This window comes from Lolium perenne, chromosome 2 (assembly GCF_019359855.2).
Source record: "Lolium perenne isolate Kyuss_39 chromosome 2, Kyuss_2.0, whole genome shotgun sequence".
NCBI lineage: Eukaryota > Viridiplantae > Streptophyta > Magnoliopsida > Poales > Poaceae > Lolium > Lolium perenne.
The window spans coordinates 99,926,243-99,942,656 of record NC_067245.2 but is presented as its reverse complement, the minus strand read 5'-3'; the positions used below and the strand labels follow the sequence as shown (position 1 = coordinate 99,942,656).

Sequence of the window (16,414 nt, the reverse complement as noted above, 5' to 3'; positions counted from 1 at the left end):
ATTCCTTTCCTTGCTACAGAGTATAATCATAATTAGATATATAGTACTTCCTCCGTACATAAAAGGATGTCTCAATTTTGTAAAATATTCATGTATTTTTTAGATGCATGAATATTTTGATAAAGTTGAGGCATCCTTATATGAATGGAGGTAGTACAATGCATGGCACTATATTTTTTCCTTACTATGGCATACTAAAAAATCATTTCCAATCGTACTATGGCTCATGAACAATTCAACCGGAAACTAGCGTTTAAATCCAATTAATTCTTTCCTTAACATGTCATTTATCATGGCATACAGAAATTATCATTAAAATCCAATTAATTATTTCCTTGCTACGAAGGAGGTTTCCGATTTTTACGTGAAGAACTCAAACTGAACCAATCAAGATTGTTGAGATGGACAACCTCTAAGTTTTCGAAGGCAACAGCCTCTTGGTCGAAGAGCTGATAATACTAGCAGTATGAGATCGAAACAGGAAGTCACACGACGCTCCTTGCACATATGATAAGCTGAACAAATTCAAGCAAAGGGATCACGATGTAGTAGCTAGGTGCGTCTCTCCTGGAGACGCCACGCCGTTGCACTTTGTACCCCTGAGAATTGCATGCCGCAGCCTCTGGAGCGCGGCGTAGGACGAGCCGCCGTCCTCCACAGCCTTCCTGCATGCCGCCTTCATCTTCATGGCCTTTTCCCTCGCCTTCAGACCCTCATCCGACCCGTCCATCAGACATCTCACCGCCCGCTCAAGGTCCTCCGCCTCCACAAAGTTGTTCCCCTTCCTGTCCACTTCCATCGCCACGGCGACTCCCACGTCGGAAACGAGCTCGAACGCGTTGAGGTGCTGCTCTGCGTACAGAGGCCACGGCACCAGCGGCACGCCATGCCACAGGCTCTCCAGCGTCGAGTTCCACCCGCAATGGGTCACGAAGCAGCCAACGGCGGGGTGAGCGAGAATCTCCTTCTGCGGGGCTCGCATCGGCCACACGAGGCCCCTCCTCTTGGTCCTCTCCAAGAACCCCTCCGGGAGAAGCTCGTCTAGGTCTGCGTCCGTCGGGTGGCGCGAGCCGGCGACAGGAGGGCCGCGCAGCGTCCACATGAAACGATGCCCGCTGCGCTCCAGCCCCGTGGCGACCTCGTGCGCCTTGGCCACGTCGAAAAAGCCCAGGCTCCCGAAGCAAAGGAACACCACCGACGCCCGAGGCTGCGCGTCGAGCCACCGGACACAGTCCTCGCTCGACTCTTTGACGCCCAGGTCGATGACTGGGCCAATCGGGTACAGCGGCGGCGCACGTCGTCCTGGGACGCACCGGCCTTGCGCTATCGCCGCGAGAAGCCCCGGCTCGAGCTCGCCCACCGTGTTAATGATGATGCCGTCGGCGTCCATGAAGCGACGGCCGTGGTACACGAACCACGCGTAGTTGGGGCTCTTCTTGTCTCCCAGAAACCCCGGGACAGATCCCGCGGGCACCGGCGGCATGCCCGGGACGTCTACCGCGCCGTCGAACGCCTGGACGACCTCGTCCAGCACAGGCAGGCGCAGGGTGAGCGCGAGCAGCGCGGCAGTGGACGTGAAGTAGACGTACGTGGGCACGGCGAGCTCGCGGGCCGCGTCGATCACGGCGGTGGCGAAGAAGTCTATGACGAGCGCGGCGGCGTCGAGATCCGCCAAGGCGGCCTTGACGTGGGGCGCCTGCAGCTGCATGTAGCGGGACTTGAACTCCTGCAGGTTGCCGGCGCAGTCCGTGGGCGGATCGACGGCGGGGAGGCGGTGGAACCGGATCCCGGACCCGGAGGCCGCGACGCGGCTGACGTGCGCGTCGACCTCGGCAGCCGACTCGGCCGTGGCTGGGCGGATGATCAGCACGGTGACAGTGAGCGCGTCCGATCCGCCGTGGCCGATCAGCCGCTTGCCGGCTTCGATGAGGGACATGAGGTGGCCGGAGCCGGGCTCGGGGAGGAGGAGGACGTTAGCGCTCGGCATTGTATCGGCCAGAGTAGAGACGAAATGTACACACGCTGTAGGCAGTAGCCACTGGACACTGGTATTGCCCAAGTAGAAGGGGCATGTCGCGATATATAGCGACGACGGAATCGTTTCTACGGTATGAGCGTGACTGACAATTGCCGAACAGCGGGGCACTTGGGTAATTAGTAATTTTCTGCGCTGGAATCGACAACAAGATCCGAAACATGGCTGGCGGGCAAGTAACGTACATGTGACAGTAAACTAACGACAGGAGACGAGGACGGTGCACAAGTTCTTCACAGCCGATTGGCTCCTAGCCAGCACGGCACTCGCCTACCTTTCCCAGCAGATTGATGGAATGCGCAGACATGCACGGACCACACGCACTGTGTGGCTGCACCGCAAGTCCGAACGTTCCACACCAAGTCACGACGCGTAGGTCGCCTAGTAGGGGAGGTCTCCGTCCATGGGATTCACGGCCCCGCCCGTGAAACTTGAATGGACTAATATGCGGCCGTGTAACGATCAGCCTGGTGTACTCCTAACTTTTTTACGGGAAAACCTTACGGGATGACGTGGAGGCCACGACCTGCTCTTAGGTGCGAAGAAAAAATAGTGGGCAGTGGAAAAGGAAAATGATCGTGTTTCCCCGGGGGAACGGAGCGTTCCGTCCTCCTCCTTCGCAAGGCGACGCGTGTCCGTGTAGGACCCACTCGTGTGGGTCGTCCATATCCCTGGCTTTCTCCCTCCTTTACCTTATCCCTTTCTAAACTAGTACTCCACAACCGCATAGGCCATGGCGCAGCGCCGCTAGGCCCAAGTTCGTCACCTGTGCCGCGCCCAAGCTAGTCGCCTGCGTCGCGCCGCCGCGCCCAAGCTCGCCGCCTCGCGACGCGCCACCCAAATCCCTCCCTCTCCCGCCTCCTCCTCATCCCGTCGCCAGCACGCCATCGAGCTACATCTCGGCGAGCCGTCCCGCCGCCGGCTTCAGGCTCCAGCACCGTGAGTGCGCTGCCCCAAACCCTACCTCTCCTCCTACTGGCGCGAGCGCGCCATGGCTCCACCTCGGTGATCCGCCCCGCCTCCGACCTCCACCTCTGCGAGGACGCCTCCCCAAGCTGCCTCTCCTCCGGGCGTTGCGACTAGCGGCCCCCATCGTTGCTACCAGCGGCGCCCTGCGTTGCTACTATGGGCGGCATGCTTTGCTGCCAGCGGCGCACGACGTTGCTACTATGGGCGGCCAGGGTTGCTACCAGCGGCGCCATGCTTTGCTGCCAGCAGCGCCCGTCGGCCGGCGTTGCTACTATGGGCGCCTGGTGTTGCTACAAGTGACGCCCGGCAGTGCTACCTTCCATCGACGGCGGTGCTACCACGCCACCTGCGGGGCACTGCCAGGGAGTTTGCATGATGCTGCAATCCTTCGTCAGCAATGCTACTACCGGCGGTCCGCGGTGCTACCAGCAGAAGACCGGGATGCTGCAAAGGTTCCCACGGTCTTCTCCGGCGACGGTGGGGCAATGTTCCCATGGAGATCGGCGGTCGCTGCAAAGGCAGATAGCGACTGCTGCTATGGTGGACAACTACTGCTACGACCACGCGAGTCGTCTGCTGCGAGGTGGCGTGGACGCCAACCTCGCCGGAGCTGGATGGCAACCTCGCCGGAGCTGGACGCCGGTCAGGGCCAAGCTGACCACGCCCATGGCGACAAGTCCAGGAGCGAGGTCCAGGAGCGCATGTGCGTGTGAGGCGGAGACCTTTTTCTTTTCGTGAGTGTGGGGCAATTTTTCCCATGTGCTTTGAGTGGTCCCGAGGACACGTGTCAATCGTTGGAGGCGGGGGATCAGAAGCTCCGATCCCCCGGGGGACGCTCAGCACTTTCCAGTGGAAAATAACGATGCTCCCATTAGAAATCTTCTAATCCCCGTCCCTTCACCCTCAAGCTATTTTTTAGATATAAAGCCGAAGGCTGGACGTCAAATTAATAACGTCCTGAACAGCAAGGATGATACATGATGTTGATGTGATAATTCTTGGTTTAACGATGCCTTGGACTCGGCTCGGTTCCGTGTTTATGTAGGCCAACATTGGCAGAGATTTACATAGTTGTTACAAGAGATAGAGAGGGACGCACAAGATCTTTATCTACATATGCTTGCCGTGAACATGAAGATAGAAACAACTTAGTTTTATCTAACTAACTATTCTATCTCTAACACCCCTCCTCGATCACAACCTTTTCTAAGGTTGAGATTGTATTTAAAAGCTTCAAACTGCCGTGTTGGTAGAGCCTTTGTGAATCCATCTGCCACCTGGTCTTGAGAAGGGATGAATCTTCTCACGACCATTGTACTTCTCTTTCATGGTGAGTTTTTCCAGCTCACTGGTGATGTGATCTGTGGCCCCGGTGTCAGAGTACCAATTGGTATCCACACCGTAGGAGGCGGCGTTTGCACCTCTTTCTTCTTCCTCCTCTTCATCTTCAGAGTATTGGTGCCAACACTTGTATGCAGGGTGGCCCGATTTGCCACAGATCTGGCAGATGATGTCGCGGTCCTTGCCGCTTCCTTTGTTGCCGCCGCCACGACGACCGCCTCCACGGCCGCCTTGCTGATGTCCCGGGCCATGCCCTTGAGCATAGCCACGACCGCCGCGATAGTTTCCACGGCTGCCACGCCGTCCGCCACGTCCACGCGCAGCAGAGTTGGCGGAGGACTTCGGATCATTGTCGATGCCGCCGAGGAGGAGATTCATGTGGTTGTCGTAGGAGCTGATCTGCGCGTAGAGCTCGGCGACGGTGATCTTGTGATCGGGGTTTGCCCCGATGGCGGCGAAGAGGGGATTGTACGGGTCGTCAAGCCCGGCGAGGAGGTACTCCACCACCTCGTCTTCTTCCATGGGGCGGCCTGCTGCTGCAAGCTCATCGGTGATCGCCTTCACCGCGGCGAAGTATTGCGCCGTGGTTTTGCCCTCCTTTTTGGTGTTGGCAAGCTGCACCCGCAGGTTGGCGATGCGAGTGCACGATTTGGCGGCGAACATGGACTTGATCGCCAGCCAGACCGCCGACGCTGTCCTCATGCCGATGCAGGAGACGAGGATCTCCTTGGACAGCGATGCCAGCAGGTAGTGAAGAACCTGCTGATCAGTTTGAACCCAGTTTTCATAATCTGGATTGCTCACCTCGGTGCGTTTACCGTCGATGGTGTCGAAGATCGTTTCCGACGGCGCCATGTTTGTTCCATCGAGGAAACCCATCAGGCGGGCGCCTCTGATGGCAGGGAGGACCTGCGTCTCCCACAGCAGGAAGTTCTCCCTTGTCAGCTTCTCCGACGTGCCTTGCGTCGGTAGCGGGCTGCTCATACCGAGGGTGGAGGAGGAGGAGCTCATGGTTGGCTTTTCGTGTTTCTAGATGTGTTTTTTTGGAAGACTAGCTCTGATACCATGTGATAATTCTTGGTTTAACGATGCCTTGGACTCGGCTCGGTTCCGTGTTTATATAGGCCAACATTGGCAGAGATTTACATAGTTGTTACAAGAGATAGAGAGGGACGCACAAGATCTTTATCTACAGATGCTTGCAGTGAACATGAAGATAGAAACAACTTAGCTTTATCTAACTAACTATTCTATCTCTAACAGTTGAACCTAGCTTACAAGACACAACAATACACACAAGACACAGGCCTACCGAATAGACTACAGCCGGAGCACGTAAACAGCCGCACGACAATTATTCGAAGACTACACAAAGGAAGAGCAAACGCCCGATCACCACCAGGAATCGACCTACACAGCTCACAACTGAGGCTGTAGAATCAGGGTAGGGCCCAACAAGAAATCCTGAGTATGCAGATCACAAAGCAAGCCTTGCCGAGGAAAGTAGAGCAAAGAGTCATCACAGAAGTACCAACACTTCGCCGCACCACCATCGGGGAGCTACCCGCCGTGCACTCCAAGACGGTGTCTTTAAGAAGAGCACGACACCAAAGTGTCGCCACCGCCCGATCCGATGACCTTGGGTTTTCACCAAGAGCATGTAGAGAGGAACGAGAGAGAAGCCTCCACGACGCCTTCAGGAAGGGGATGTCATCCACGGATGTCGCCATCGTGCCCAAATGGGAAAGGGTTTACCCTCGGCATAAACTCTCCTCCTTCTGCACAGGGTACCGACCTTCGAACGACAGCCGAACCACCGCCACGGCACGCTGCTCACCAGCCACCATGTCGTCCCCATGACCGTGGTCACCATCCAACACCTGAATCATTGGTACACCTGCATTTTACATCATCATTATTGTCACATATATGTTTAGTTTTCATTGATATATGACATCATACACCATTATTTATGCATTTTAGTTGATTTCCAGACTTTCCTACAAAGTTCCCTTCGTTGGTATTTGTCCCGCTTCGATCTTCTTGGCTCTCGGTCAATCAGTAACACATGCACAAATGAACTATTAAATGACTTGCATAAGGGTGTATTTCCCTCCTGATTGCGTTTAGTGATATTAGACTCTCATCTATTGGGTAGACAACTCATATGGCTTTGCAAAACCATTCAAGGTCCAGCTTGTGGATGTTTACTCATATGGCGTTAATGAGCGCCCCCGCTCCCTCGCCTCCCTCTGGATTATAAAAAGGGCACTATTTTATCATCTCTCACACACAAACCCTAGCGCATGTATCCCCAACCCTAGCCACCACTATCTCAAGAGTCGACGCCATGGCTGGTAGAGGCAGAGGCCGATGTCGCAGCCGTGGTCGTGGTCTTGGTCATGGCCCTGGCAGAGCTGCACGCTCGCCGTCGCCTGCGACGTCGTCTTCTTCGTCGTCGGACCTGCAGGAGGAGCAGGAAGTGTTTTTCGAGTTTGTCGTCGTCCTCAAGGACGACCCACTCGGCATCCAGAGGCTGTCGGACAAGTTCGCCGACTTCGTCGCCGGCCGCGCTGCATCTGCGGGAGGCTGGTTGCGACTGCTTCCGGTGGCCGGTGGACGTGCTCTTCAACGAGCGAGACAAGATGTACCTCCACACTACCTGGGAGAAGTTCGCACGCTACCACGACCTTGAAGCCGGATGCGTGCTCATATTCTCCTACCTTGGCGAGACCGATATGAGCGTCAAGGTGTTCGACGAGACGCGCTGCCGCCGGCACTACCACAGCGACACCGATGAGGAGGACGACTGAGTGTTGTTTCTTCGCAGCGAAAATAGGCACGAAGGTTTCTGGATGTTCTTCCTTGAAAGGACCAACATGGCTATCATCACCAGCTGGATTTTCCAGTTTGGGTGACTGGGAGTGCCTGAGAGTGTTCTTTCTTGGAAGCGAACACACGAAATCTGCGATGCCAACACTAGTTAGGTTTCATTATTTTGCAATGTTTTAATTTGTGTCAACCATGGTTCAAACTATGTATTAGTATGTGGAAACCATGTTCCAAACTATGTCTTAGTTTGTGTAAACCATATTCCGACTTATGTATTAGTTTGTGGAATGTTTCTTCTCTCTATTGAAATAAAAATGCAAACAAAGAGAGAGTATTTTAATTTTTGGGGGCGGTATTTGGGGGACGCGGCTGGGGAGCGACGTCCCCCAAACGCGGCACAAACGAAACACGTTCCTCCAACGCTAGATCTGGTGCCGTTTGGCGGACGTGGCTAGAGATGCTCTAAGTCGTGGTGGGATGCTAAGGATGAAAAAGTGAGTCTAGACATGACGGTCTAGAAGAACCTTGATGCAACTTTTTTGTTTTATCACATGCCATTTGTTCTTCTTTGTTTTAATTATTCGATGCTATGTTTTATTTATAAAAATTTCGGATTGTTTACGAATGTAAAAAAGGATATCTAGAGCCTAATGCGTGATGGCGTGCTTGTCGTAACGCATACTTCACACTGTTGGGGAACCCCAAGAGGAAGGTATGATGAGCACATCAGCAAGTTTTACTCAGTGAGAAACCAAGGTTTAATCGACCAGTAGAAAAAAACGTGACTTCTGAAGGTGTTGCTAGCTGACTAGTGGCAGGACGCACTACCGGCATCAGCAACAATGTGGAACCTGCACACAACACACCCAAAAAAATTTGCCCAAACTTACAGTGAGATTGTCAATCTCACCGGTTTTATTGAACACAAATTAAATGTATCGAGTGAAAGGAGATGTTTGCAGTAATTAAAGATAACATAGCTTACAGTAAGTAAATAGAATAGGATTGTAGTGGTTGAATTTATCTGTGTAAAGAAAAGGACCGGGTGAAAGTGCGTGGAGCCCCCATGTGTGGTTTTGGTAATTAATGGCAATCCCTATGGACTAATGTTTGCATTGAGTTATATTTGTAGGAGTGGTCCATAGGCAATGCTTGAACCATATGTTGGCTTCAAGATTGCAATAAGAAGCAAATGAAGAAGATCAAGTGCGAAGTATGTCTTGAATATGAAGATGAAGTGAGCTCTCAAGGTTAACTTCAAGACATCAACGAAATGAAGTGCAAGTTCAAGATGAGCCAACTTGAAGAGATCATATGCTTGAAGCTTGCCATGAAGAAATGAAGTGCAAGTTCAAGATGAGCCAACTCGAAGAGATCATAAGCTTGAAGCTTGCCATGAGGAAATGCTTGAACCATTTGTTAGTTTCAAGGTTGCAATAAGAAGAAATTGATGAAGGATATCAAGTGTCAAGTATGTCTTGAAGATGAAGATGAAGTGAGCGCTCAAGTTACTTCAAGACATCAACATAATGAAGTGCAAGTTAAAGATGAGCCATCTCGAAGAGATCCTTTGCTTGACTCTTGCCATCCATATGGTGATCATGGTTATGTGAAGATGCGCTGAAGAAGAAGCTCTCCCATGGTGGATTATGGGGGAGCAATCCACAAGACTTCGTCAAGCAAGCACAATCAAGAAAGGCGTTCCATCTTGTTGAGGTCAAGATCTTCATCATCGAGCTCAAGTGGAATGCGCAAGTATAAGGTTTGCTCTTGATAGGGTTTCTTTCTCACCGGTCTCATAGTGTAGTTGGAGACCGGTTTATAGTTTAGTTGCCGTACTATCAAGAGGGCTCTCGAGTGAGTAACTCGATCGTATCATTCGGAGAGAGCTCAAACCTTTGCATCCTTACATCATCTTTCTTGGTTGTTATTTGGATATTATCCATGTGATGTTTTAGAGCTTATGTTTATTCTCATGACAAGCTCTAGTTCATCGAAAACGGATTTCACATAGATCACTTGTTGAGTTTTCGAGTTTGATGATTTTCTCGGTTTCTCATGTTGAGGTGTTGCACCTCTAAAAATAATAGAAAATTACCCCCACCGGTTTCCATATTGGGTAGCTCTTGGTCGTCCTCTTTCCAACAAAATTGGTTTCACTCCATTCGGAGCTACCAATCTTGAGATATTGATTTTACAAGTTTGCTAGGCCGGATTTGAAGGAGATATGCCCTAGAGGCAATAATAAAGTGGTTATTATTTATATCTTTATGTTTATGATAAATGTTTATATATCATGCTATAATTGTATTAACCGAAACATTAGTACATGTGTGATATGTAGACAACAAGAAGTCCCTAGTATGCCTCTTAAACTAGCTTGTTGATTAATGGATGATTAGTTTCATAATCATGAACATTGGATGTTATTAATAACAAGGTTATATCATTATATGAATGATGTAATGGACACACCCAATTAAGCGTAGCATAAGATATCGTCATTAAGTTATTTGCTATAAGCTTTCGATACATAGTTACCTAGTCCTTATGACCATGAGATCATGTAAATCACTTATACCGGAAAGGTACTTTGATTACACCAAACACCACTGCGTAAATGGGTGGTTATAAAGGTGGGATTAAGTATCCGGAAAGTATGAGTTGAGGCATATGGATCAACAGTGGGATTTTTCCATCCCGATGACTGATAGATATACTCTGGGCCCTCTCGGTGGAATGTCGTCTAATGTCTGGCAAGCATATGAATAAGTTCATAAGAGACCACATACCACGATACGAGTAAAGATTACTTGTCAGGAGACGAGGTTGAACAAGGTATAGAGTGATACCGAAGATCAAACATCGGACAAGTAAAATATCGCGTGACAAAGGGAATTGGTATCGTATGTGAATGGTTCATTCGATCACTAAAGTCATCGTCGAATATGTGGGAGCCATTATGGATCTCCAGATCCCGCTATTGGTTATTGGTCGGAGTGAGTACTCAACCATGTCCGCATAGTTCGCGAACCGTAGGGTGACACACTTAAGGTTGGATGTTGAAATGGTAGTACTTGAAATATGGAATGGAGTTCGAATATTTGTTCGGAGTCCCGGATGAGATCCCGGACATCACAAGGAGTTCCGGAATGGTCCGGAGAATAAGATTCATATATAGGATGTCATTTTATGTGAATTAAAATGATGCGGAAGGTTCTATGGAAGGTTCTAGAAAAGTCCGGAAGAAACCACCAAGGAAGGTGGAGTCCCGGAGGGACTCCACCTCCATGGCCGGCCAACCCTAGAGGGGGAGGAGTCCCAAGTGGACTCCCCCAAGGGGGGCCGGCCACCCCCTCCATGGAAGGTGGAACTCCCACCTCTAGTGGGAGTCCTAGCTTGGGTAGGTTTCCCTATCATATGGAAGGTTTTGGGTTCGGGTCTTATTCGGAGACTTGTAGTCCAACCCTTGGGGCTTCCACCTATATAATGAGGGACAAGGGGAGGGGGCCGGCCACCCCAACAACCACCAAGGTGGCCGCACCCCTTGAGGCCGGCGCCCCCCTCTCCCAAACCCTAGCCGCCCCCCTCTCCTCCATAGCTCCCGCACGCTTAGCGAAGCTCCGCCGGAGTTCTCCACCGCCACCGACACCACGCCGTCGTGTTGTCGGATTCAAGAGGAGCTACTACTTCCGCTGCCCGCTGGAACGGGGAGGTGGACGTCGTCTTCATCAACAACCGAACGTGTGACCGAGTACAGAGGTGCTGCCCGTTCGTGGCGCCGGAGGGATCGTGATCAAGATCTTCTACGCGCTTTTGCAAGCGGCAAGTGAACGTCTACCACAGCAACAAGAGCCTCCTCTTGTAGGCTTTGGAATCTCTTCAAGGGTGAGACTCGATAAACCCCTCGTTGCTACCGTCTTCTAGATTGCATCTTGGCTTGGATTGCGTGTTCGCGGTAGGAATTTTTTTTATTTTCTATGCAACGTTATCCTACAGTGGTATCAGAGCCGTGTCTATGCATAGATGGTTGCACGAGTAGAACACAATGGTTTTGTGGGCGTTGATGCTCTTGTTATCTTTAGTTTGAGTACTTTGCATCTTTGTGGCATAGTGGGATGAAGCGGCTCGGACTAACTTTACATGACCGCGTTCATGAGACTTGTTCCTCGTTCGACATGCAACTTGTATTGCATAAGAGGCTTTGCGGGTGTCTGTCTCTCCTACTATAGTGAAGATTCAATTTACTCTTCTATTGAAAACATTAGTATCAACGTTGTGGTTCATGTTCGTAGGTAGATTAGATCTCTCTCGAAAACCCTAAACCACGTAAAATATGCAAACCAAATTAGAGATGTCTAACTTGTTTTTGCAGGGTTTGGTAATGTGATATGGCCATAATATGATGATGAATATGTATGAGATGATCATTATTGTATTGTGGCAACCGGCAGGAGCCTTATGGTTGTCTTTAAATTTCATGTTGAGTAGTATTTCAAAGTAGTTGTAATAGTTGCTACATGGAGGACAATCATGAAGACGGCGCCATTGACCTTGACGCTACGCCGACGATGATGGAGATCATGCCCGAAGATGATGGAGATCATGTCCGTGCTTTGGAGATGAAGATCAAAGGCGCAAAGACAAAAGGGCCATATCATATCACATATGAACTGCATGTGATGTTAATCCTTTTATGCATCTTATTTTGCTTAGATCGCGACGGTAGCATTATAAGATGATCCCTCACTAAAATCTCATGATAATAAAGTGTTCATCCTTAGTAGCACCGTTACCAAGTCTTGTCGGTTCGAAGCATCTCGTGATGATCGGGTGTGATAGAATCAACAAGTACATACAACGGGTGCAAGACAGTTTTGCACATGCGGATACTAAGGTGGCCTTGACGAGCCTAGCATGTACAGACATGGTCTCGGAACACGTGATACCGAAAGGTAGAGCATGAATCATATGGTTGATATGATGAACACTTTGAGTGTTCGCCATTGAAATCACACCTTGTCTCGTGATGATCGGACTTAGGTGCGGTGGATTTGGTTCGTGTGATCACTAAGACAATGCGAGGGATATTGTTTTGAGTGGGAGTTCACCTAGATTTTTAATTATGTTGAATTAAAATTTGAACTCAATTTGTCATAAACTTAGTCTAAACTTTTGCAAATATATGTTGTAGAGATGGCGTCCCCAATCAATTTTAACCAGTTCCTAGAGAAATAAAAACTTAAGAGCAACGGTAGCAACTTCACCGACTGGTTCCGTCATGTGAGGATATTCCTCTCTGGCGGAAATCTGCAATATGTGCTTGATGCACCGCTAGGTGACCCTCCTGCAGAAACTGAAACCGATGAAGTAAAAGCTGTTTACGAGACTCCGAAAATTCGGTACTCTCAAGTTCAGTGTGCCATCCCGTGCAGTCTGGAATCCGATCTTCAAAAACGTTTTGAGCACCACGATCCTCATGAGTTGATGAAAGAGCTGAAAGCTATTTTTGAGACTCATGCGGCTGTGGAATGCTATGAAGCATCGAAACAATTCTTCAGCTGCATGATGGAAGAAGGCAGCTCCATTAGTGAGCACATGCTCGCCATGACCGGGCATGCGAAGAAACTCAGTGACTTGGGAACAGTGATTCCTAACAGACTGGGGATTAATCGTGTCCTTCAATCACTGCCACCAAGTTACAAGAACTTTGTGATGAACTACAATATGCGTAACATGAACAAGGAGTTACTCGAACTCTTTGGCATGCTAAAAGTCTTGAGATTGAGATCAAGAAAGAGCACCAAGTGTTGATGATCAACAAGACCACCAGTTTCAAGAAACAGGGCAAGTCTAAGGGAAAATTCAAGAAGGGTGGCAAGAAAGCTGCCACGCCTCCTGTGAAACCTAAGAACGGCCCTAAGCCGGATGCTGAGTGCTATTACTGCAAGGAGAAGGGACACTGGAAGCATAATTGCTCCAAGTATCTGGCTGATCTGAAGAGCGGCCTTGTCAAGAAGAAGAAAGAAGGTATATCTGATATACATGTTATAGATGTTTATCTCACTGGTTCTCGTTCTAGTACCTGGGTATTTGATACTGGTTCGGTTGCTCATATTTGTAACTCGAAACAGGAACTAAAGAATAAACGACAACTACTGAAAGATGAAGTGACGATGCGCGTTGGAAACGGATCCAAGGTCAATGTGATCGCTGTCGGCACACTTCCTCTACATCTACCTTCGGGATTAGTTTTAAGCCTAAATAATTGTTATTATGTACCTGCGTTGAGCATGAACATTATATCTGGATCTTGTTTAATGCAAGACGGTTATTCATTCAAGTCTGAGAATAATGGTTGTTCTATTTTTATGAATAATATCTTTTATGGTCGAGCACCACAAAAGAATGGCTTATTTCTGTTAGATCTCGATAGTAGTGATACACATATACATAACGTTGATGCTAAGCGAATTAAATTGAATGATAATTCTACTTATATGTGGCACTGTCGTCTTGGTCATATTGGAGTGAAACGCATGAAGAAACTCCATACTGATGGATTACTTGAATCACTCGACTTTGAATCACTTGATAGATGCGAAGCATGTCTAATGGGTAAAATGACTAAGACTCCATTTTCTGGTATGATGGAGCGAGCTACTGACTTATTGGAAATCATACATGTAACATCCCAAGTTTCAATAAAATGAACAAGAGAGAGAATTCAAGAATCCAAAATTTGGAGCCAACAAAAACTTTTTCTCATCATATAGGACTATGCATATTAGCTCACCTTATTAAGTTATTTGAGTGTGCCTTTGCCATGATGCTTGTTTGTGTGTTACTCTCATCCTAAAACCTTAGCAATGATCACTTGATCACCCTTAGCCAAATAAAATTGAAATATAAAAGAATTTCTAAAAATCAACTTCACACACACATAAGGCCTATGCCATTTTTGCAAATACTTAACCTAGACCACTTTGGCTTGCACCATTGGTTGTAAATGGTTACTAAACACTTTTAAACACTATTGGAAGTGAAGAAACTCAAATCAAACCAAAATCAAATTCATTTTCCAAGTTACATGCAATAGGGTCACTTGTGCCATTTTTACCCTGATGCTCACTTTGAGCCCCTGGCTTTTGAGTTTTCACTTCTACCCTGGACCATTTCTTTGCACCTCATCCAAGACAACATCAAGCACTTCAACTTGCCCAAAACCACCACCCCAAAATCTTTACCAATTTCAAATGGGAAGCAAGCAAAGTTGGAACTTTCTCACATATGTAAGATCATATGCAAAATGTGATTTTGCATATCAATTCCATTTTGACCACCACCACCACCAAAATGCTCCATTTATTATTTGATTACAACCCACCAAAAAGAATTTCAAAATTCAAAAATCTTCTTCTTGCGGGCATTCTGTCGAACACCTTGCTGGCAGGGTGAAAATTGGAGCCCATACCTCATTTCTACCTTGGACTTGGTCCAACCTTGCCCTCTCTGCACCCTGGAGCCTCCCTCTCACCTCACCACACCATCACCACCACTTGCACTGGTCAAGGAGAGATCAAATGGATCAAACATTGCCATGCCGTGGCATGGCATGGCCAATTCATGCCATCTCCTCACCTGGTCAAATCCAGCATGCATCACCTTGTCATTCCCCTCCCTCTCACTCACCTGAGCAAGACCCAACACTGCCTCGACGAAAAATCTTACCGCAACGGGTAGAAAACGTCGCGCCCCGACGCGCCCAGACACGCCCATGCCGCGCCAGAGCGCGCATGGCGATCACCCTGGACGCGCCAGAGCGTGCTGACGCCCGCGCCCTCGCGTCACCACTGCTCCCTCTCTCACCGCCAGTAGACGCACAACGGCTCCCTGCCTCGCCTGGACACGCGCACGAGGCCGCGGGAACGCCGCAGACGACGACCGCGTCCACGACCGTCCGCCATGGCCCGAGAGCTCCCGTCAAACGCACCATCACTACAGAGCCCCTGCCGCGCCACGATCACGCGCGTCAGCTTCTGCAGGACACCAGTAACACGCCGCGCCCATGCCTTGCCTCTTCGCGACCTTGGAACGTCGACGACGACGATGACCCCGCTCCGCCCTTCGGCCACCTCGCGCCGCTATAAAAGGAGGACGCCTCCTCTCAATCCGAGCACACCAATCGCCTCCACTCATCCTCACAGCTCTCCTCGACCGCTCAATTTCACCAGTTAGCCACTCCACTGCTCGAATCGCAAGCTCAAGCTCGCCGGAGCCCGCGGAAGCTCTGCTTCGATTGGCGCCTCCCGGAGCGCCGCCGCTGCTCCCAGGGCTTCCTCATCTACTACACCTTCTCCGCGCCATCGCTGCACTTCGCAACGGCCTGGTACTCCCTCCGACCCCCTGCCGTCGCCGCCAGTACTCGCCCTTCTCGCCGGAGACGACGACGTCTGTCGTTCGTCCGATCCAACTCTAATCCTACGGTCCACCTCCCCCGTACCGTTTCGGTGTTTTAAAACACACTGGCGTGTGGTCCCCACACTGTCAGGCGGCCCGCTGCGCTGGACGCAGTACTGGGCCGGCCCAAGTTCTTTTCCCGCGCAAGCCCACCGATTTGAATTCAATTTTGGAAATTAGAAAAATATCTTAATCTGATGCAAACTTTGAAATTCAATAGTGACAAATCTACTTGGCCAAATTTTGAAAACTTTATATTTTTGGAAACCTTAGGAAATTATCTACACAATGCCACTGGATAGAACCCTAGATCTTTTGTAAAATTAAAATGACAAAATAAATAAGGCAGGGACTTTTCTGTCTTATAATAATTCTTAAAAATCAACCCTAAATGCTTTTTAGTTAATTCCACCTCCAATAATTCACTTTTCACTTATACTAATTGTTTCTACAAAAATATGCCATGCCTACTTTGATTGATCATGGCTTAGTTGTGTTAAATGCCCTTATGGCTATCTCTAGTCAAAGATTTTGTCCAAAACTATTAAGAAATCTTATGAGGGAGTTTCCTCTCATTTAAATCTTGTCACCACCAATTCCAAATGAAGTGGAGACTCTGGTTATTTAGGTCCCATAGGAATTGTTGGTGATATTAAATCTTGGTTATGCTAGAATTAAATGGTATGAGGTGCTCACCTCATTTAAATCATTTTCTCCAAATGATAAGTGTGAAGAGGTTGACTTGGGTCAACCTAGGTCACATATTATGCATAAGAG

General features: G+C 49.2%; 1 protein-coding gene across 1 annotated transcript; it reads right to left on the bottom strand.

Annotated features, from left to right (window-relative positions):
- Positions 1-252: 252 nt before the first annotated feature.
- Positions 253-2,042, bottom strand: LOC127333383 (malvidin galactosylase UGT88C3). Its single transcript, XM_051359780.1, has one exon. The coding sequence runs from the start codon at positions 1,985-1,987 to the stop codon at positions 539-541; it is 1,449 nt and encodes a 482-aa protein (XP_051215740.1). The 5' UTR covers positions 1,988-2,042; the 3' UTR covers positions 253-538.
- Between the last annotated feature and the right edge of the window lie 14,372 nt (positions 2,043-16,414).

What these genes read in the sequence shown, in the direction of transcription:
- LOC127333383 (XM_051359780.1), bottom strand. Translation starts at nt 1,987, where the DNA reads ATGCCGAGCGCTAACGTCCTCCTCCTCCCCGAGCCCGGCTCCGGCCAC.